Source organism: Sinocyclocheilus grahami, unplaced genomic scaffold, assembly GCF_001515645.1.
Source record: "Sinocyclocheilus grahami isolate Dianchi unplaced genomic scaffold, SAMN03320097.WGS_v1.1 scaffold1226.1, whole genome shotgun sequence".
In the NCBI taxonomy this organism is placed as follows: domain Eukaryota; kingdom Metazoa; phylum Chordata; class Actinopteri; order Cypriniformes; family Cyprinidae; genus Sinocyclocheilus; species Sinocyclocheilus grahami.
Genome location: NW_015506405.1, coordinates 16,551 through 37,989, shown reverse-complemented (window position 1 = coordinate 37,989; position 21,439 = coordinate 16,551). Strand labels below are relative to the sequence as shown.

Below are 21,439 nucleotides of genomic sequence, written 5' to 3'. Positions count from 1 at the left end.
AAAAATAAAAATCTTTTACTATGCGTACAAATGCAAATCTGAACAAATTATAAAGAATATACCTGTATAAACGCCGTCTCTGAGAGAGAGTGAGGCAGATACATTTGTAGCCTATCATACAAAGTTTAAAACATTTAAATGGACATACCAAGCAGTAGAAAATGTATATGTATCTTAGTTGATTATTAGGCTGGAGCTGGTTGGGTTTCTGAGAAACGTGCAGAGATGGAATGTGTCTGTTTGATTTGCGATCTTGCTGTGCATCCTGTGCTTCATGCATTCATTTAAATATACATATCAAATAGTAGAACATGTGTATGATGTAGTAGTTTAGTTGATTTAATCTTGCCAAGCTCTGATTTCTGGGAGACACACGGACAGGCCACAGCAACGCGGCTATTTGATTTGTGCTCATTTCATTCATGTTTACACTCATTCATTTTACACACTCATTATTGTGTAGTGATTTTAGAGATTATGTATAATATCATGCTTTCCCCTGGATCACCTGTTATCCAGCAAACACATGGAGTGTCTGTGTCAGTCACAGCCGAATATTATTTGACATAATTATTCGTTATTCGTTTTAAAGTCATTATCCGTGCCATTCCGAATAAGGTATTCAGCTTCGGACACACCCCTAGTTAGTTCATTGTTAGTTCAGTGCATATCTAATGTTATCTAATGCAAGAAAGAATTAATTAAATCTTATTGAACATATATGCTCAAATTGATCACAATTAATTGCATATTATTGTTTGTTGTTAAGATGTTATTCTGTTATTGCTTTTTAAACAATGAATCTTGTTAAATGAACCCTAGAGGGTTTCCTGTTCCAGTTTCCTGTACATTTTTTTTTTTCTTTCTTCATTTGTTTCTTGTTGTTTAATAAAGTGCTTTTGATTAGTGGAAATAACAACCACCAGTTGAAGTAATTCCTACTCATTTTCTAAAACATAAACCTCAATTGGGTTTTGCAGCGGGTCACTACATCTAGACGATAATGACTTGATGACCACCCATAGATCGGGCAACCCTCTGGAGTTATTAGCATCCACTGATGCTGTGTCCATTGACCCTTCACCAGATCAGTTTAATTGTAATGAATTAACCACTTTGAAGAAACATGACAGAGTTAATTAGAGTACCTCAACCTCCCAAACTAAGCGCACTAGTGGTAATAAAAGCTTATTTTGAGACCCTTGCTGGGCCGTCCTATCAACTAGCCAATTAAACTGTGAAGAATTAAGCAAAACTAAATCAACATGGTTTTTGGCAAACTGCCTTGCAGTTGGAATCTCCCAACTGGTTTTAGCTAAAAGGTTCGTGTGGTGAAACTGAGTGGAAGCCTAACGGTACACATGGTTAGACTTTCTCTGTGGTGCCATCATTTATATCATATCCACACAAAGAGGAGTATTATTATAGATGTAAGTTTTTTGTAATGCCCATCAGAGCTGCGGGCAAATGCATGTGGCTATAGTTGTTAGCCGAAAACTCTATTTGATCAGATAAACAGAGATAATTAGTGCTGGAGCAGAACGCTTGCACCGCTATATTTAATTCTGAATCAATATGCTCCATCAAAAACCATCTGGCATGCTCCTAATCCCCCCCACCTCCCCTTCGAATATCCAGTTGTTGTTTGCTCAAGCTGGGCTCTCTTAATCAACACCTGTCCTATTTTTCCCCACCATGGTGGCAAGGCTAATGTGATCACGGCTACATACGTGTTCCTGTTAATGGTTGGGTCTCTGGAGCTGTGGGACATCCTCCCGCCCCACAGGCCGGAAACTCCCAGAAGGAGTCGTGTGATGTATATCTGTGTCCATCACCATGACACCTGCATTAACACTCATAGGATCTGGGCTAAACTGGCTGCTGGGCGATTATTTAAAGCATATGTCCTCTACCAACACATTATTTTTGGTCCCCTCAAAGAGACTTTACAGTGGTCGTCAGAGTGTGTTTTTGTCCCTTGTTTTTAATTGTAAGCTATTGGTTTGAACCTTGTGTAAGAGGACAGCCAAAAGCTATTGTTTTTACTATTTTTTTTGCAATGACTATTAATAATGGTGAATATCTTGACAACAGAATGGCTGAAAATTGAGGGGGTGCATGATATATCAGTAGTACATCACCATATTAGAAATTTATTTTAATTTATGTTTCGATTGCCTTTATGATAATCTAACACTCATTTAAAATGATGCTTTAAAAACCCTAGTTGTTTATATATATATATATATATATATATACATACATACATATATATATATATATATATGCCTTGTTGAGCATAAGAGACTTCTTCCAGAAACCTTAATAGGTAACACTTTACAATAAGGTTTATTAGTTAACTACTTTAGTTAACATGTACTAAGAATGAACAATACTTTTACATTTATTCATCTTAGTTCATATTAATTTCAACATCTACTAATGCATTATTAAAATCAAAAGTTGTGCTTGTAAACATTAGTTAATGCACTGTAAATTAACATGAACTAGCTATGAACAACTGTATTTTCCTTAATTAACATTAACAAAGATCAATACTGTAATAAATGTATTGTTCGTTGTTCATTCATGTTAGTTAATACATTAACTAATGGAACCTTATTGTAATGTGTTACCCATTAATATATACAGTACTTAAACAACACACTCACAAATATTATAATGTATATAATACATGTCAGCAGACAAATACATATCAAATATATAATCTGTAAGCAAATGCTCTGTACTTGACCCTCTGTATTTGTTGTTAGGTGATCGTAAGGTCAGGGCCTGGCACATTTTTTGGACTTGCTATCCACGGAAACTACATTTTTTGGTCTGACTGGACTCGGCGGGCTGTGCTACGGACCAACAAATTCACCGGAGGAGATACTAAAGTTCTCAGGGCTGATATTCCCCACCAGCCAATGGGAATTATAGCAGTCGCCAAAGACACTAATAATTGTAAGTATTCCAAAAAAAAAAAAAAAGATTGGGCTCTGAGAGTGGCCTCTGAAACTTTCATAAATATGTTGTGTGCATTGAATTCACATCTTTCACTGGCACTGGCATTTTTTGATTTCTAAGGAATAGTAGGAATGATTAATTAGAGTGGACTTTTTTAGTAACCAAGCAACCTAAATTGGAGACATAATTAATTTAAAAAAGCATCCTCAAGTCACAGAGGATGCTCTGAACTGTCGCAAATGTGAAAAGTAGGACGTCGGGAAATCGGTTTAAGAGACTCCCAAAGGTTTCTGTTTGTGAGCCTGCTGTGAGGGGGTTTCTCCTCTCATTTGTTTGATCATGCCATATTATTGCAGCTGTCTGCCCCGAACCATTTTTACCTAAGGAATGTTACCAGTCAGCACTGACAGAGAGAGATGTGTTCATTCGAAGACAGATGTGAGGATAACTGCTGTTGTGATCAACAATGTGATCTTCTTACAGAAATCTTTCTTTCCAATTCTTTCATCTGACACTGTGCCACGTTAACACACCACCTTTGATTTTTGAGATTCGTTTCCATATTCATGCTTAGTTACAGCACGATAAGTTAGAGATTCTGGAGGCTCTTCATAGGTATGGGTGCTTCATACAGCTCCCAGAGGGGCAATGTTCTGGATTCATAACATTTCCTGACAGTCTGGATGTTCATTTAACAGTTCTTTGATCAGTCTGATTAAATGGGCTATTCTTTCTATTTAGATTTTTTTTTCTCGTTATAAATATATATTACCTGCATAATGATTTGAGTAAAACTTGCAGAATATCTTAGTATTTGATTTGTCCTCTTTTTTCCTCTTTAATGACAGCAGTCAGGCAGCATAAACTGAAAACCTGTTCTCCAGCATGATTTGAAATCTATCCAAAGAGCATATTGTGCTTTAATGGAAATGAGAACATTTGACGTACGTACAAAGCAGGGTTATTATAGTTAACTAAAACTGAAACTAAAATGTGCACCATAAAAAAAATATTATTCAGTTTTATTTGAAATAAATGTAATAACGTTAACTGAAATAAAGTATAAAAAAAATGTCTGACTTTAAAAGGTTTCAGCTAGTTGCCAAGGCTACGTTTTTCATTTTAAATTAGCTAAATTAAATTAACTTGATGTACTAAAATAACTAAAACAAAATTGAATAAAAATGAATAAAAACTATATACACTCTAAAAAACACATGTACTGTATGAATATGATAGAATTTTCTTTATTGATTTTTACAGGTGTTTCACCTGTATTTTGAATTTTGCACTACATTTCATTATGTATTAAAGTTAATGGAAATGTCTGTAAAATTAATGCATAAAGTCCTGTCAGAAAATTACAAGTGCGTTTTACATCTATCTATCTATCTATCTATCTATCTATCTATCTATCTATCTATCTATCTATCTATCTATCTATCTATCTATCTATCTATCTATCTATCTATCTATCTATCTATCTATCTATCTATCTATCTATCTATCTGTCTGCACAACAAAATTACTAAAATTAAATGTAATAACTAAAATGAAAAAGCAAATAGAAAATATAAAAATAAAAACTGTTTAAAAATTAAACATTTAATTAAAAAAACTCAATCTCAATGAGACTAAACGAACACTGGTGGTACAAAGGAGTCACATGTTCAATGTCACGGATTTGCATATTCGATTATAGTGAGCAGAATCTGAAATATTTCTAATTAATTCAATGTTTTCTTATTCGTTTTCAGTTTTCTTGGTTTTAAATTGTTTCAAAATCCTAAAATGTTTTTATTGTCATGTTTAATACGATTTTAAATCTTACATTTCAAGTGTGGTCTCAGACTTTTGGAATACACACTTTTAATTTCCAGAGCCCAACAAAGGAAAAACAAGAGTTTTCTTCTTCCGCTTTAATTGAGATTACACTTCCGTTTTAAATTTTTAACAACTTTTTGATTTTGCTTAGGAAGTGCACTTTGTAGGAACTCCAGGGTATTCAGTGAGTAAGCCCCTGATGTACTGCATTTGTCAGTGTATTTTTTTTTAGCTCAGAGTTTTGTGGATTGCTCACTTCAAAGACTTTGGAATTACTTTTCTCTGTGTTCTTGTTTGTTTGTTGATTAATATTGTTATTTGGCCTTTTTTTATATGCTCAGAGCACTGTTGTGATGGTACACGATGTTCCTTTGTCCCTGTGTTTCAGGCGAACTATCTCCATGCAGGGTTCTGAATGGTGGCTGTGGTGACCTGTGTCTCCTTACTCCACATGGCACAGTCAACTGCAGCTGCCGAGGAGAGCGGATACTGCTCGATGACTACAGATGTGTGTGTAAGTTTTGCCACGCTTCCCTTAGACTCTCAGGGAATATGAGCCCCTCCATCTCAGAAAGATGTGAAATTACTTTGCGTCATTTATTCCAGCATTTATTTTGTATGTATGTAAACATCGCTATGGCTATTGCTTCGACCTAGGGTTAGGGATTTTAACTCTTCCTGTACCATTTATGCTACAGACATAATTGATACCTCAAAACGTGTGGTTTATTAAGAAAAGGTGAGCGGTTGGACTAATGACATGATGCTATTTTGTTTCATATATGTGAACCTGGACCACAAAACCAGTCTTAAGTGTACATTTTAAAATTGAGATTTATACAGCATCTGAAAGATGAATAAATACGCTTTTTTTGTTAGGATAGGACACTATTTGGCTGAGATACAACTATTTGAAAATCTGTACAAAATATCCTCATGGAACATGATCTTTACTTAATATCCTAATGATTTTTGGCATAAAAGAAAAATCTATCATTTTGACCCATACAATGTGTTTTTGGCTATTGCTACAGTTTACCCGTGCAACTTCAGACTGGTTTTGTGGTCCAGGGTCACATATTATTTATTCAAAAATTAATTAAAACACATTTGACTTGAATACATATTTTCTATGATGAGCATGTTTTTAATTTATGGATTAAAATGAATTTATTTTATGTTTTAATTATCTTGTAAAATGTAGTATGATTCCCTTAAAAATGTTGATGCTAATTAATTATTAATTCATGATAATTGTATAAAAATGTTTTTTTTTTACTTTGAAAAATATATTTAAACTTTTCTGGAAGTAATGATTATGATGTTGTCACTCAAGTTAAAAAGAAAATATATATTTACACTTTTGACCTGATGGTACCAAGTGGTAAAAGTATTTTCCTAAAAATGTTCAACACATTTTTCAAAACCATATGAACTATCTGACATGAATACAAGTACATTTCTAAGAACTTTATAAAATCTTTATTATAGACTGAGATTAAATGTCTTTGACCCTATTACTTTTTGAGTGATCAGATGTTTGATATTCACTCTGGTGGATATTGTTTAGTTAAATAAATACATATATTTACATTGAGTAAGAGATCAGAATAGCATAGACATTTTGGATTCTTTTAACTTGGGCCAGTTGAAAAAGAATCACACAACCACACAGAGCATTATAGCAACCACACAGAAAAAAAGCTTAAAACCATCTTAGCAATGCATTGGCACCCACCCTCAAAACCCTAGCATTTGCACCACTTATGTTTTCTCGTACCTTATGTAATCTCAACTGTGATGCCAATTTGCATCACTCCCACACACATACACACAAAAATGTATTCCTTAGCGACATAATTAATTTACTTTAGATTAAGTAGATTTTTTTAACATCATTTTTTGCTCACTTTTATAGCCAAAACGTCCTCTTGCAACATTCACACTGAGTTTGAGTGTGGAAATGGGGAATGTATAGACTACCAGCTAACATGTGATGGAATTGCCCACTGCAAAGACAAGTCAGATGAGAAAATGCAATATTGTGGTAAGTGGCCGATCACAATTCTTTGCCGTATGTACTCCCAGTTCCCACATCTTGAAAGCAGTAAGAACGCAGAATTGGTTTAAGGTGGCAGTTCCATTCCCTGAGGCTTCAACTTAATAAAATGAGCTGCTTCTCCTTACTGCTTTCAAGCAGAGGAGCAAATGGGAATAAGCTCAGAGCAACAGAAAGAGTAAATAAGAGAGAGGATGTGAAGCTTTTTTTTTTTTTTGCCCTGATTGCAATTGCTTTCCGTATCGCTAGACAACAGGACCTGCCGAAAGGGTCACCGTCCTTGCTACAACAGGCGTTGTGTGGCTAACAATCGCTTTTGTGATGGAATCGATGACTGTGGGGACAACTCAGATGAGGCATTTTGTAACAGTGAGTATCTTGTCTGCAAATATTATTATTTTGACATTTTGCATATAAATTTCACTTAAGGAAGTACATTTTTTTTTCAGTCTATAAAAGAAAATGGGCAGCAAAAATATTTTAAGCCGTTAGTGTATTTCGGACCATGTTAGACCTCGAAAATGACACCCAATTTTCAAGCTGTGAAAGCATTTCACAAGTAATTTTCCTTGGAGCGATCTGGAATACTCTGTTATCATCTGTGATAACACAATATTTACACAGCGCACAATATTTAATTCATTTAAGCACACGTCCAGGTGCCTTAGTCTCTTTGCTCTCCGTGTAAATGAAGTGTCTCTGTTCCAGATGTCACGTGTGCTGCGTCTGAGTCATCTTGTCAAGATGGAACTTGCATATCAATATCCTCCTGGTGCAACCAGGTCATCGACTGCGCCGATGCCTCGGATGAAAAGAACTGCAGTAAGGCAGCGCTGCCCATGTTGGAAAGCAGCACACGTTCTCTTTATCCTACTGTAATAATCATTGCCTTGACATATCAGACTATTATAGACGAATGTAATGCATTCCTAGATAGAACTGAGGATAAATCAATAAATTGTCATTAAAGGGACAGATCACCCAAAAATGGAAGAAAAAAATGTCATCCCAAAATCTTTATGACTTTCCTTCCTCAGTGGAACAGAAAAGGCACATTTTTAAAGAATATCCTGTCCATGCTTTCCTATATAATGAAATGGGACAAATAAAATAAAATACACCATAAAAGTATTTTAAAAGGAACTGTAACTGAGGGACTATATTCCAAGTCTTCTGATGTCATATGATATGGTAGTCATTATTTTAGTCAAGTTAATTAAGTAAATTTTTAGTCTGAATTAAGTCTTTATTCACTGAAAATCATCTCCTCTGCTATAACTTTCAAATCAAACATGGCAGCATTGACATCAATGACATTAGAGCCAATGGCATTTTGAACTTTGGAGGAGGAAAGCTTTCATATGGCTTCAGCCGACTTCAAAAAGGTTGGGATTAGTACGATTTTTTTCTTATGTTTACCAAGTCTGAAATTATTTGATCAAAAGGTCATATTATGAAATATTAATTCAATTTACTTATGCAAAACTGAATTTTCAGCAGCTATTACTACAGTCTTGCAGTATCACATGGTCCTTCAGAAGTCATCCTTCTATATTGATTTGGTGCTCAAGAAACATTTCGTATTGTTATCAATGTTGAAAACATGTGTGCTACTTAATATTGTTGTTGAAACTGGGATACAGTTTTCTTTTTCAGGATTCTTTGATGAATACAAAGTTCAAAAGAACATCATTTATTTGAAATATAAATCCTGTGTAATATTACAAATGTGTTTACTATCACTTTTGCTCTATTTAATGTACCCTTGCTGAATAGTGTAGTTGAATTTTAATGATACTTTATTACTTTAATGGTGCTTTTTTGTAATTTTGGAGAGTCAGCTCCATTCACTTTCATTAAATTGTGCAAAGATTGGCCTGGATAATATTAAGAAAATCATCTTTTGAGAGTCATATGGACAGAAGTCATATTTGGTGAACTATTGCTTTAATTTTGATTATGGATTGTGTGTGCATGAATGGTCATACAGCTTGGAATTATTTTGTGTCGTCTGTTTTGCATCTCATGTGGCGTACAGTAGATAACAAGGTCTTCCTCTTATTTTCAGATCACACAGATTGTGGAGACTTTTACAGGATGGGAGTGGCAGAAAAGGTCTTTGTCAGTTGTAACAGCACCTCACTCTGCGTTCACCATTCCTGGCTGTGCGATGGAGCCAATGACTGTGGAGATTACGCCGATGAGAGGAACTGTCAGGGTAACGCTCAATATAACTCTCCGTTTGTAAGCTTTGCAGCTTGAGGAAGCCAGGTTCCATTAAAATCAAATGAATTTTGTCGCAACACTATTTATGAAAGAGGTAATGAGGCAGAGACAGGCCCCTGTCTTTTTATCCATGCTTGAAGAGCCTGAAAAAGGTTTGGAAGGCTGATGAGTAATTATTGGTGATTGTCAGACTTGCGAAGAGCAGACATTTAAACTCTCGTGCAAACTGCAGTCCCTTCAAAATGGCTGATGAAAAGGTGACTTGAAAATGAGTCTTGGCAGATTTCAGCTTATTGCTCATAGCATGTCAGTTTCAGATAGAAAGCAAAAGTGGAATTTATCAGAGTAGACCTGTTTGAATGGAGATGTACTTTTAATGAGGCAAGTGCACTTTTACACCCATATAGTTCCATAGATAATTGCATCACATAAAGATTTAATCTGCCTGGGAGCGATTTTAGGGAGGGAATAATGACCCAAATAACCACTGGACCAAATTCTCACTACACTAAGCAAATCTTGGACTTATTTATGCTCTCCATAATCAAACACGTGTTTTCTCTGACTGCCGCAGTCTCCCACAGGCAGAAATGTGCAGAAGGCCACTTCGCCTGCCCTAGCGGGAACTGCATCTCCAGTGTGTGGCTTTGTGACGGGCAGAAGGATTGTGAAGATGGTGCAGATGAGTTCCAGTGTGGTAAGCATGACTGGTATTAGCCTCCCATTGCTTTCACTCAGCTTGATTTCTCATGTGGAGCGAGAGATTATGGCCCACATCTTGAGATGAGCTTTGAATGCAAAAACCAATTCAGCTGCTAATATTGAGGTCAAAAGAAGCATTTTCAGGTGATGAAAACCTATCTCCATGTGTGCCTGTGCCCTTGGAGGCTTACGTGCATGTATATAACTGGATCCTTCATTTTCAAGATTCCCCAAGCATTTTCAATTCACAAAATGGTTGTACGAAAATCAGATAGATAGATAGATAGATAGATAGATAGATAGATTTGGAATAAATAAATTACTTTTTTAACCACCTATGTACCTAGAATTGAAAGGATGTTTTTCTCCTTAAGATGACATAACATCTTTGCTCACCGTCAGCAGTGTGAATAGAGATAGGATATCTGCAGATACAGCAAGAGAGCATCAGGAAGTCAAGGAGAATCATGGGAATTTGAGACCAGTCTTTCCTGCTGTGACCCTTAATTTAATTCTCCATGGTGTAACCCCAGGAGTGGACCACTCTAACTCTTTTGGCAGGCGGAGTCTGTCTAGAATAGAACTGAAAGGGGTTTGAAAAAAATTGGCTTAGATATAAACTGTCATCTTTGTCATCTGCTTTCCTGCTACCGCAATTTGCACATGCATGGGCATGTTGTAGTATATAATTATGTTAATGTATAATTATATTCCATCAGATCTGTGAGCTATTTTTGATCATGAAAGAATGTTATAAAAAATATTTTAGGCTTGTCTGTTGAGGTACAGTACCAAGTTTTTGTAAGTCTGTTATGCTCACCAAGGCTGCATTTACATGTTAAAAATACAGTGATATTGCAAAATTTTACAATTTAAAGTGACTGTTCACTATTTTAATATAGTTTAAAATTTTGTTTTCTTCCTGTGATGGCAAAGCTGAATTTTCAGCTACCATTTCTCCAGTCTTCAGTGTCACATGATCCTTCAGAAATCATTCTAATATGTTTTAGTTTTTAAGAAATATTTATTTACTGAAAACACGTGAAAATAGTTGTGCTTCTTAATATATTGTGGGAACAGGTATAAAATAATTTTTTCTTTGATGAAAAGAACTTTCTAAAGAACGTCTCGGTTACGTATGGTAACCCTCGTTCCCTGAAGGAGGGAACGGAGACGTCACGTCGGTGACCGACGAATTGGGATAACGCTTCGATAGACCAATCTACTTCGAGTGTAAACCAAACGAGCCAATGCACATTGGCATGCAATTATTGCATCCAGCTGCCGCTGATCACAGCGTGAGCATAAAAAGGCAGCCGGTGCAACGCATACCAGGTTTTCGCTGAGGAGTCGAGCTGGTGACCCGGCCGCTCAGCGGTGGTACAGCAGCCGTGGCGATGGGACGTGACGTCTCCGTTCCCTCCTTCAGGGAACGAGGGTTACCATACGTAGCCGAGATGTTCCCTTTAAGTCGGTCACTCCGAGTCACGTCGGTGACCAATGAATCGGGATCCCTACCAAAGCACCATGATGCTGCCCCTTCCAGTGCACTGTGCGAGCCGCCTGCGCCCCTATCTGGTGTAGGCCGGGGCTCGGGACAAGTAGTTCCACTCACCATTTTTCAAAGCACTACCTTACTGAGTGAGATTGGATAACACTGGGAAAACGTACCCGCTCCACTTGAAACAGGGACGCTGCGGAAGCCCCATCCTTCCTGAAGGAGTTTTTGGAAGCAAATACACATATAGCATCCGCTTAGGTGTATATGGAGAACTGGAGGTGATTGTAACCCTCTTGGAAAGGCAGAAGTCTGCCGGGGAAACATGGGCTCTATGGCTATACCGTGGACTATACACATAGGAGAACTGCTTAGGTCTCAATATGGAACCCAGCCTTCCACGGTTCCCGCGGATTCATCGTGAAGGCCCGGCACCGGACGTTCTGCCGCGTCCGCTGCCGAGGGTGATGGAGGATCTCAACAGGGTCTACTGTAGGACACTCTGGAGCAGTTTTAGCAAGCCGACACTAACCGGGGCCTCTCGGTGCCACTACCCGTTTGAGGTGAGAACACAGGAGGATACCGGCTCCACACAGAGGCTATAGAATCTAGCGAACATGTTGGGGGTCGCCCAGCCCGCAGCCCTACAAATATATGTCAGCGAGGCGCCACGAGCCAGCGCCCAGGAGGATGCAACACTTCTAGTTGAGTGAGCTCGCAGCCTGAATGGGCAGGGCACACCCTGTGCCTGATAAGCCAGGGTGATAGCATCCACAATCCAGTGGGCCATCCTCTGCATGGGACGGCATTCCCCTTCTGCCAGCCTCCGTAACAGACAAAGAGCTGGTCTGAGGTCCTGAAGCTTTGTGTTCGGTCTACGTAGCACCTTAATGCTCGGATGGGACAGAGCAAAGTCAGGGCTGGGTCTGCCTCCTCCGGGGCACTTGAGACAGGTCCCAAGATGAAGGGCCCGGTTCATCCACGAAGGCCACCTCAGCGTGCTTGATGCCCAGACACGTGAGGCAGCGATCGTGACCATCACCCGGTGCCAGGAAACAACCGCACCCAGAAACGCACGGGTGAAACCGCATCCTTATAAGGACGATCCGTCGTCTTTATAAAGATGCACCCGTGGAGCTCTTTTAGAGAAATTTGCTCTTTAGGAAATGCTCTTTTAGTGCTGAGGCGCACAGGGGAGATGGCCACTTGCAACATGACAGGGGGTAGTGCAGCCTGAAGTGCGCAACGCACTCGCCACTGGAACGACCATCGCCGAAGCGCCGTCTCGCCAACACAGAAAGCTTCCGAGAGCGTGCTGAACTTGTTCGTTCCCTGAAGGAGGGAACGGAGACGTTACGTTCCGTTGCCACAGTTGCTGTACCACAGCTGTACGGCCGGGGCACGTAGTCTCGGCTCCTCAGCGAAAAACTGATGTGCGCTCTCGGGCGAGATCCCAATTCGTCAGTCACTGACGTAACGTCTCCGTTCCCTCCTTCAGGGAACGAGGGTTACACAAGTAACCTAGACGTTCTCGAAATGAATATAGAGCAGAACGATGTTGTCGCTCTGCTCCTCAGCGACAAGCTGGTATGCATTGCACCTGCTGCCTTATTATACTCACGCTGTGATCAGCGGCAGCTGGATGCAATAATTGCATGCCAATGTGCATTGGCTCGTTTAGTTTACATTCGAAGTAGATTGGTCTATCGAAGCGATATCCCAATTCGTCGGTCACCGATGTGACTCGGAGTGACCGACTGAAAGGGAACAGCATTTATTTTAAATAGTTTTTTTTAAATAGATCACGTCTAGATTATTTGTCTCTTTTGACACAACATAAATCCATATATGAACTGAAATATTATTTTGTCAACTTTTAGAGGTGCACTAGCATGTAGACGTAGTTTGAGCTGTCAGACATGGAATAAAAGCCATAAAAAATAATTTTCATAGGGTGAAGCTGTTGCTCAACACAAAGAACAGAGATAGATGTGTCAGCTAGTTCTATATATTTGATTGCACAACAAAAAAATGCAGAAAACACAATTATTCTGCTTCATTGCATCTTCAAGTAAAAACCACTCTGACAAAGATTGACGTATTTATGGCGAGGGGTTGTAGAGTGTTTTGTTGCCGTTGTTTCTTTGAGAGCACAAGTAATATAAGTGCAATCTAAAGCTCTACAGCCAAGTCTGCTGAATTTAGAAATAAAGAAACCATCACTAAAAGTATTCAGCTAGAGATGAGTCCTAAATTGTGGATGTCATTTTCTAAGCGCTGTTATTTGTGTCTCTCTTTGTTAATAGACTCCTCCTGTCTGTGGAACCAGTTTGCTTGTTCGAAGAACAAGTGCATAGCGAAGCAATGGCTCTGTGATGGTGAAGAAGACTGTGGAGATGGGGTGGACGAGAGCGTTGATCTTTGCGGTACGCATGTGACCTCTCCTTCCATTCTGTGTGACTCTAAATATTGTTTTTCTGTGCCTCAAAGGCAGCTTTTTGAATGATTTGAGTTTATACACAGGCTAAATACAGTGCAATTATTATAAATTGGGCAATTATGAAAATGTAATCATGGTTTAATATATTAGTAAATATTTGTAATGAAATGTCAGTGAGATATTAATGATATTGCTATGTTCCTAATAACGGCAAATCCAATTATACACATTAAATGCTTTTCAGAACTTGATAAGCAACACTGAACATCCAAATGCACGCTATGCATTTGTTAAGAAGCTTTCACAAATTACTCTGTGATTTCTCTAGATATTCAAGTAGGCTGTCATTTATAATCAATAGACCTGAGCAACAATTAATGGTGCATTGCTAACAAAATATTATCCAGGCTCGGTGACCTGTGCCCCAGGGTTATTCAGTTGTCCAGGCTCGTACGCATGCGTCCCCAAGCGCTGGTTATGTGACGGGGAGAGAGACTGTCCCGATGGCAGCGATGAGCTCGCTGCGGCCGGCTGTGGTAAATATTCCCATTGATCTGTTTAAAATGTCTTCTGCATGTCAATGTGTTATCGATGAAAGCTCTCTTCAGGTGTTGTTCTAGCAGCGATGCAGGCCGTTCATTATAATTGTCTATTTGATACGTGCTCAGGTCGGGATTTAAAAATTCAATGACATCCAAAGAATAAGATATTCTTAACCACAGGCACTTCATTAGCGTTGCGTTTTGTAACATGTTAGACTTTAGGCTGGATTTGGCAGATATGACTAGTACCCCAAGGTGAATAAAGTCTTAGTGAGAATTAATTAAGCTCAAGGTCCTGATGTTTACCCTGCAGCTCCAAATAACACATGTGATGAGAATTCCTTCAGATGCCTTAACAAAGGCTGCATTCCAAAGCACTTTGTTTGTGACCATGACGACGACTGTGGAGATGGTTCAGATGAATCTGTTGAATGTGGTAAGCATCTTTCTTGAAATCTGTCTGAATTAATAATATTTATTAGTTTTTTCTATATTCCAAAAGTATATTTTCAGGCTTAGGCTTTGAACAAGCTACAAACAGAGAAGCAGAGCCATTGTGAAATGCATTCTTTTTTTTATCATTGGTCACTATAGTTACCTGCTTTTCCTTTAAAGGGGTCATATGATGCTTTTTTAAAGACCATTATTTTGTGTATTTGGTGTAACAGAATATGTTGACATGCTTTAATGTTCAAAAAACACATTATTTTTCAAATACTGTACATTATTGTAAGTCCTCTATGCCCCGCCTCTCTCAAACGCTTAGTTTTCTACAAAGTCCCTCCTTCCGACAAGCACAGTCTGCTCTGATTGGCGAGCTGGCCTAGTGCATTGTGATTGGCCGAACACCGCAAGCACTCGTCGGAAATGTAACGCCACTTACCATAATCGCGAGCCTGAAAGGGGAATAGAGTCTCGTGACAGACACAGTGATGAATATGTGTTTGCAGTACACAAGCCACGGTTAAGACAGCTGACTCCACTGTGATGTGTCTCGCTCTCTCTCTCTCTCACTCTCTCTCGCGCTCTCTCTCGCTCGCTCGCACACACACACACACGATGAGCAAAATTCCGCATTTGAACAGTCAATAGCAAATACTTAAACTAAGAACTCTTGTAACACTCCAAAGAGAAAGGAAAACTTGAAATCGCATCATATGACCCCTTTAAGGAATTTGCGAAAGCTAATTTTATTTATAAAGTAAACTGAATACCACAAAAATCAACATTGAAATAGTAAAAATGTGCAGTATTTTAGTGGAAAAAGTGAGGCATTTCTCTGTTAATTTAAAGCTCTACAGTGAGCCTTAGGCTGCTCTGTGCTCGTATTATTTGTACAATACATTCTTAATTAAGAAGAACAGTTTCAAGAATAGTCAGAACTTCAATTATTTGGGGTTTTCTAAAAATGCTTTAGACTTTTTACTTAAAACTGAAACATCTGTAGGCTTTTTGATGGAGAACTTGGGCCCTGGTCTTCACAACATGAAAGGACAACCTCTCCACAGGACATCATCCGTGTTCATACACCCTCACAATTTATTGCACTAGAACTTATTGAACCAAAGTTAAAATATGAAATAGAAAGTCTGGGAAATTATTCATAACAAAGGAGATTCAAAGAGATCTCCTCATTAGCTCTTAAAAAGTCTAACCCAAGACATCTGCGGATTATTTTATTGAAAAGTAACATCACATACCTTTGTGTTTCATATTCATCTTCAAAGTTCACATAGTTCATCCAAAAATATACATTCTGTCATAATTTACTAACACCTTATGTCATTTAATATATATATATGATCAAATACATTTTGTTTTCCAAAGACAAAAAACGAAACATTAAAACAATATATATTATATGTTTTGTTTTTTGTCTTTGGAAAACAAAATGTATTTGATCATAATTTATTTATCAGAATATGTACCAAACTGTATCACATTTCAGTCTGGAGATCCAAAAAGTACTCCATATGTTCTCAAGTCAAGTGGACAACCTTTTATGGTAGTTTTGTGGTGGATTTCTTTGTCAGTTTAAAATGCTGAACACTTGAATTGTAAAACGAGCAGCTTGGACATTCAACTAAATTAAATGCTTTTGTGTCCCACGGAAGAAAAAATAATCACACTCATTTTAAAACGAATGCTGACAGAATTAATTTGTGTGTGTGTGTCAGAGCTATCCCTTTAAGATCTCTGTTTGGTAGCAAAGTGTGTCACTATGCTGACAGTCCTCACTCTTTATGCAGTATACCGCTCATGTGGGCCGGATGAGTTCCGCTGTGCTGATGGCCGATGCCTGCTCAGCATCCAGTGGGAGTGTGATGGTTACCCAGACTGCCCTGACCACTCTGATGAGCTGCCCCTTAACCTCAAATGCCTGGCTGCCGGTAATGGTCCAACAGAGCTGTGCCTGAAATATGTTTGACTGATGGATGTGGGGTTTACTGAACATCTGAGGGAATACAAGTGGCCAAGGAACATCATGGATAAAAGCAGGGGGCTGAAGTGGATAACTTTGACCTGCGGGGATGGCATTTTTTCAGCTGTGTATCAAGCATTTATTTATTTTTTTTAAAAGCCTTGCACTTACTGGCAGTTGCAGGATAAAAAATTGCAACTTTTATGCCCTCTAGCTTTGTACAGTTCCAGCCATCCAACCATTCATGCTTTATCCAAAAACATTTTTACATTTTCAGCTTGGGTTTTAACACTACACGTCTTTATTGTTTGTATTGCTTTGTACTTTTTTTTTATTTTGTTTTCTTTGTTTTCACTTTCTTCCTTTATAACTAGAGAGCTTATGCAACAGTTCCTTTTTCATGTGCTCAAATGGCCGCTGTATATCTGAGAAGAGTTTATGTGACCTGAAAGATGACTGTGGAGATCGCTCGGATGAGAAAAACTGCAATGTCAATGAATGTCTCAACCGTCGTGTCAGCGGCTGTACACAGGATTGCCAGGACTTACCAGTGGGATACAAGGTTGGTCAATAGTATATTTATACATTGTATTTTACACTGTCATTACTATAGAGTGATTAATTGTAAAGAAAAGAATGATTAACATTATGTGTATATTGTAAATACATTCTTTATTTTTAAAAATAAAGTTTTAACAAATATAAATGAATTAGATTGTAATACATTTTATAATAAATTTATGTAAGTTTGGGTATTATATTAAATCTTGTCCTCAATTGGCGCTTAATTTTATTTATTTATTTATTTTGTCCTGCTTTGTTTTTTTGTTTTTTGTTTTACCAGAAGTAACTAAAAAAAATTTAGTCACACTTTATTTTAAGGTCCAATTAACAAACCATTAACTATGATTTTTGCCTCAACAAACGCCTAATTTGCTGCTTATTAATAGTTAGTAAGGTACTGTAGTTGTTAAGTTTAGGTATTGGGTAGGATTAGGGATGTAAAACATGGTCTTGCAGAATATGTGCTTTATAAGTACTAATAAGCATCCAATGTGTTAATAATAGGCATGTTAATAAGCAACTAGTTAATAGAGATAATTGGTCCCTATACAAAAGTGTTACCAAAAAATTTTATCCAGCCAAAGCTTGCTTCTCCTAACACTTATGCAGCATTCACAAGTTGATATGTATTTCAGAATATAATCAATTTTTACAAGATACAATATGTTTTTAGCTTGAAAATTTACAGAATCAGTAACTTTTGATGCAGAGAATTTAATTCCATTAGTAATTCCATATCATAGTTGAATTGCAGTCATGCATCTCCTCACAAGCTATTTGTACAGCATCAATTATATTATTGCAGTACATTTTTGGACATTATATTATCAATAAACTCCTAATTTGCTGCTTATTAATAGTTAGTAAGGTACTGTAGTTGTTAAGTTTAGGTATTTTAGGTAATTTGCTGCTTATTAATAGTTAGTAAGGTATTAGTTAAGTTTAGGTATTGGGTAGGATTAGGGATGCAGAATATGTACTTTAAAAGTACTAATAAACAGCCAATATGTTAATTATAGGCATGTTAATAAGCAACTAGTTAATAGTAAGAATTGGTCCCTATACTAAAGTGTTACCAGCTTCTGCAGAAATGCATGTGTATTTCTTGTGCTCAGATATGTTATATGAAAAGGGCAAGAAAGGTTTTTTAAATCAAACATTTTAATTTGTCATGCAGTTGCCATATTACAAATAATAGCTTTTAAAAGTTTTTCCTTTTGTTTAAATTTTTTTATAAAACAGAACATCTTCCTTGGGACTATATATAAAATCATTCATGTCTTATTTCGTGTGACTTCAAGTTTCGCACAAATGTGACTGATGAATTGCTTTGCAGAACCTATTGTGTTTTTGTTTCTGCAACATCTTTTCACTGAATTACTTTGGCAAACATTATCAAAGTAAAAAGCCATAGAAATGATTTGTCCCAGTTTTACTTCATTGGTATTTAATTGGCATACTCAGATCAAGTTTAAACAAAGGATTGTGCCTTCGGGAGCTTTCTAGAGGTGTGCCTTAAGGAGGGAGATTTTTGAGCTAAATCTCTCGAGTTACAGACACTTCTGTAGAGTTGCTGATTGGCAAACTAGGTGTCAGGAGCGCCATGTTCACATGACCTGTGATCACCAGAGGTGTTTGAAGACAGTCCTGTAGGTAAAGAGTCTGACCTCATTCACTGTGGGATAAATTAAGGGATGTTGAGAAAAAGCCTTTCAGGTTACAGACTGAGCAGAGAACATACAGTATCAGGAGTAATCTAATAAGCTACATTGCGACAGATTTTGAAAATTTGAAAAGGCTTAACATGAAAGTTTGTGAACATTATCAGTAAAATGCCAGCACTTTTGTTCTGGTGCAACTTTTAAACCAAGTGATTTTTTTTAAAGGAAAAGATGGCTCCGAAATAAAAGTGATCCCCATTAATTTGGATTTGTATGGAAAATAGCTTTTTGTGTTTTAAAGGTGGGGTGAGCGATTTTTCAAAAACGCTTTAGAAAACTGATTCGGGCCGAGTAGCAAAACAAACTTGTAGCCAATCAGCAGTAAGAGGCGTGCTTACTCATGATGTAGAGGAGAGAGCGTTCAGTGCACAGGACAGATATTAGAGATGGCGGATAAAAAACAAAAGAGAAAAATGTCTGCGGAACAAAAGAAGGCTTAAAGGGGTCATATGATGCGATTTCAATTTTTCCTTTCCCTTTGGAGTGTTACAAGCTCTTGGTGCATAAAGAAGATCTGTAAAGTTGCAAAGACTAAAGTCTCAAATCCAAAGAGATATTCTTTATAAACGTAAAGAATCAACCACGCATATCTAAAACGGCTCGTTATAACACGCCCCCACATGTCTACGTCACAATGTGGGAAGATCTGCATAACGCCGCCCAAATGTTCACACAAAGAAAGAAGGCGTAACTTTTATTCTCGCTGTAGTATTGTTGTTGCTGCCACCACCATGCCGTGAAGGCGCTGTGTTTCGTTGTGGCGAGATCCCAATTCGTCAGTCACTGACGTAACGTAGAACGGGACTGACTGAATGGGAACTACTTTGGTTGGCCTTCCAAAAGAGGACGATATCCGCTTCGCCATGTCTGGAGCTGATCCTTGCTGGTCGCTGAGGACATACATCAACTTTGCGCTGTCGACCACCAGATCGGCTTTCACCGTGGACGAAGGGGGTGTCCAGCCTAGGGTTATCACATGTGGTTGCTGCAAGCCTGCCGGACGCTCCTTCGTCTAATTTGCCAGCCGCACCATTCTCAAGCCCGCCCGACTCTGCTCACTCAAGCCGGCCTCTGCATACTCTAGGCCGCCACTCACTCTAGGCCTCCGGCCTCCGCTCACTCAAGGCGGCAGTGTGTGACGCTGTTTCGTTGTAAAAGAGAAACTACTTTGTTTGGCCTTCCAAAAGAGGACACAACTAGAAATCAGTGGTTAGGTTGTATTTACAACACTGTTCCAGAACAGTTTAACCCAAATATTCAGATGTGTCCAGCGCATTTTATGGAGGACTGTTTCCTGATCATGGTAGAGTAGACTACAATGCCGGCTGTTCTGACTCACAGACTGTAAGTATGTTTTTTTTTTATTTAAAGAATTTGCCACTGACGATTCAAACGTGAGTTTTTTGGGCAGTGTAGAGTATTTTGTTATTTCTCCGATCACAAATACAGACATGGTTTTATGTTTACGTGGCGCGATGCAACGCAACGCATAAAAAGACAGTATAAGTCATTATAATCCATTATTATGTCCCCACTGGATGCAACAAATGCCTCGTTTATAATCAGAATCAGAATGAGCTTTATTGCCAGGTATGTTTACACATACGAGGAATTTGTTTTGTGACAGAAGCTTCCATAGTGTAACAGAATGACAGTGACAAAACAAAAAACACAGATAATAAAATAAAAAAAAAATAGAACAAGTAAATAAGGAATAAAAATATATAAATTGACAATTGTATGTGCAGGTATATTACAATAGACAGTTTTGTATGTACATGTATATTATGTGCAAAGCTCCAGTGCTGATTATACGGGTGCTGGATGTGTATTTTCCCAGCCTCACTAGCTGCTACCTGTCTGTCAGGAAGCTGTTGATCCACTGACAGACTGAGGTGGGCACGGAGAGCTGAGTTAGTTTGGGCAGGAGGAGGTTTGGGATGATAGTGTTAAAAGCCGAGCTGAAGTAAACAAACAGGATCCTCACATAAGTCCGTGGTCTGTCTAGATGATGCAAAACATAATGCAGTCCCATGTTGACTGCATTGTCCACAGACCTGTTTGCTCTGTAGGCAAACTGAAGAGGATCCAGCAAGGGTCCAGTAATGTCCTTCAGGTGGGCCAGCACCAGTTTTTCAAAAGACTTCATGACCACAGACTTTAGAGCCACAGGTCTGTAGTCATTAAGTCCAGTAATTTTGGGTTACTTTTGGACGGGGATGATCGTGGAGCGTTTGAAGCATGAAGGGACTTCGCACAGCTCCAGTGATCTGTTGAAGATCTGTGTGAAGACGGGGGCCAGCTGGTCAGCACAGGATTTCAGACAGACTGGTGTAACACAATCTGGGCCTGGTGCTTTTCTCCTTTTCTGCTTCCGGAAGACCTGGCGCACCTCGTCTTCACTTATCTGAATTGCAGGTGTGGGGGAGAGGGGGGTTGCTGGAGGTGTGAATGGTTGTGTGGAGAGGTGT

General features: G+C 38.3%; 1 protein-coding gene across 1 annotated transcript in view; it reads left to right on the top strand.

The window, feature by feature from the left end:
- LOC107568233 (low-density lipoprotein receptor-related protein 1B-like) overlaps nt 1-16,696 on the top strand; it is a 159,521-nt gene extending 142,825 nt beyond the window's left edge. Inside the window, exons 42-52 of the mRNA XM_016254167.1 lie at nt 2,775-2,967; nt 5,183-5,308; nt 6,713-6,841; nt 7,103-7,222; nt 7,562-7,675; nt 8,922-9,071; nt 9,654-9,776; nt 13,586-13,705; nt 14,127-14,255; nt 14,575-14,697; nt 16,511-16,696. Coding sequence (XP_016109653.1) covers nt 2,775-2,967; nt 5,183-5,308; nt 6,713-6,841; nt 7,103-7,222; nt 7,562-7,675; nt 8,922-9,071; nt 9,654-9,776; nt 13,586-13,705; nt 14,127-14,255; nt 14,575-14,697; nt 16,511-16,689 — 1,506 coding nt within the window. The 3' untranslated portion in view covers nt 16,690-16,696. The remainder of the gene's footprint in view (nt 1-2,774; nt 2,968-5,182; nt 5,309-6,712; nt 6,842-7,102; nt 7,223-7,561; nt 7,676-8,921; nt 9,072-9,653; nt 9,777-13,585; nt 13,706-14,126; nt 14,256-14,574; nt 14,698-16,510) is intronic.
- The last annotated feature ends 4,743 nt before the right edge of the window (nt 16,697-21,439 follow it).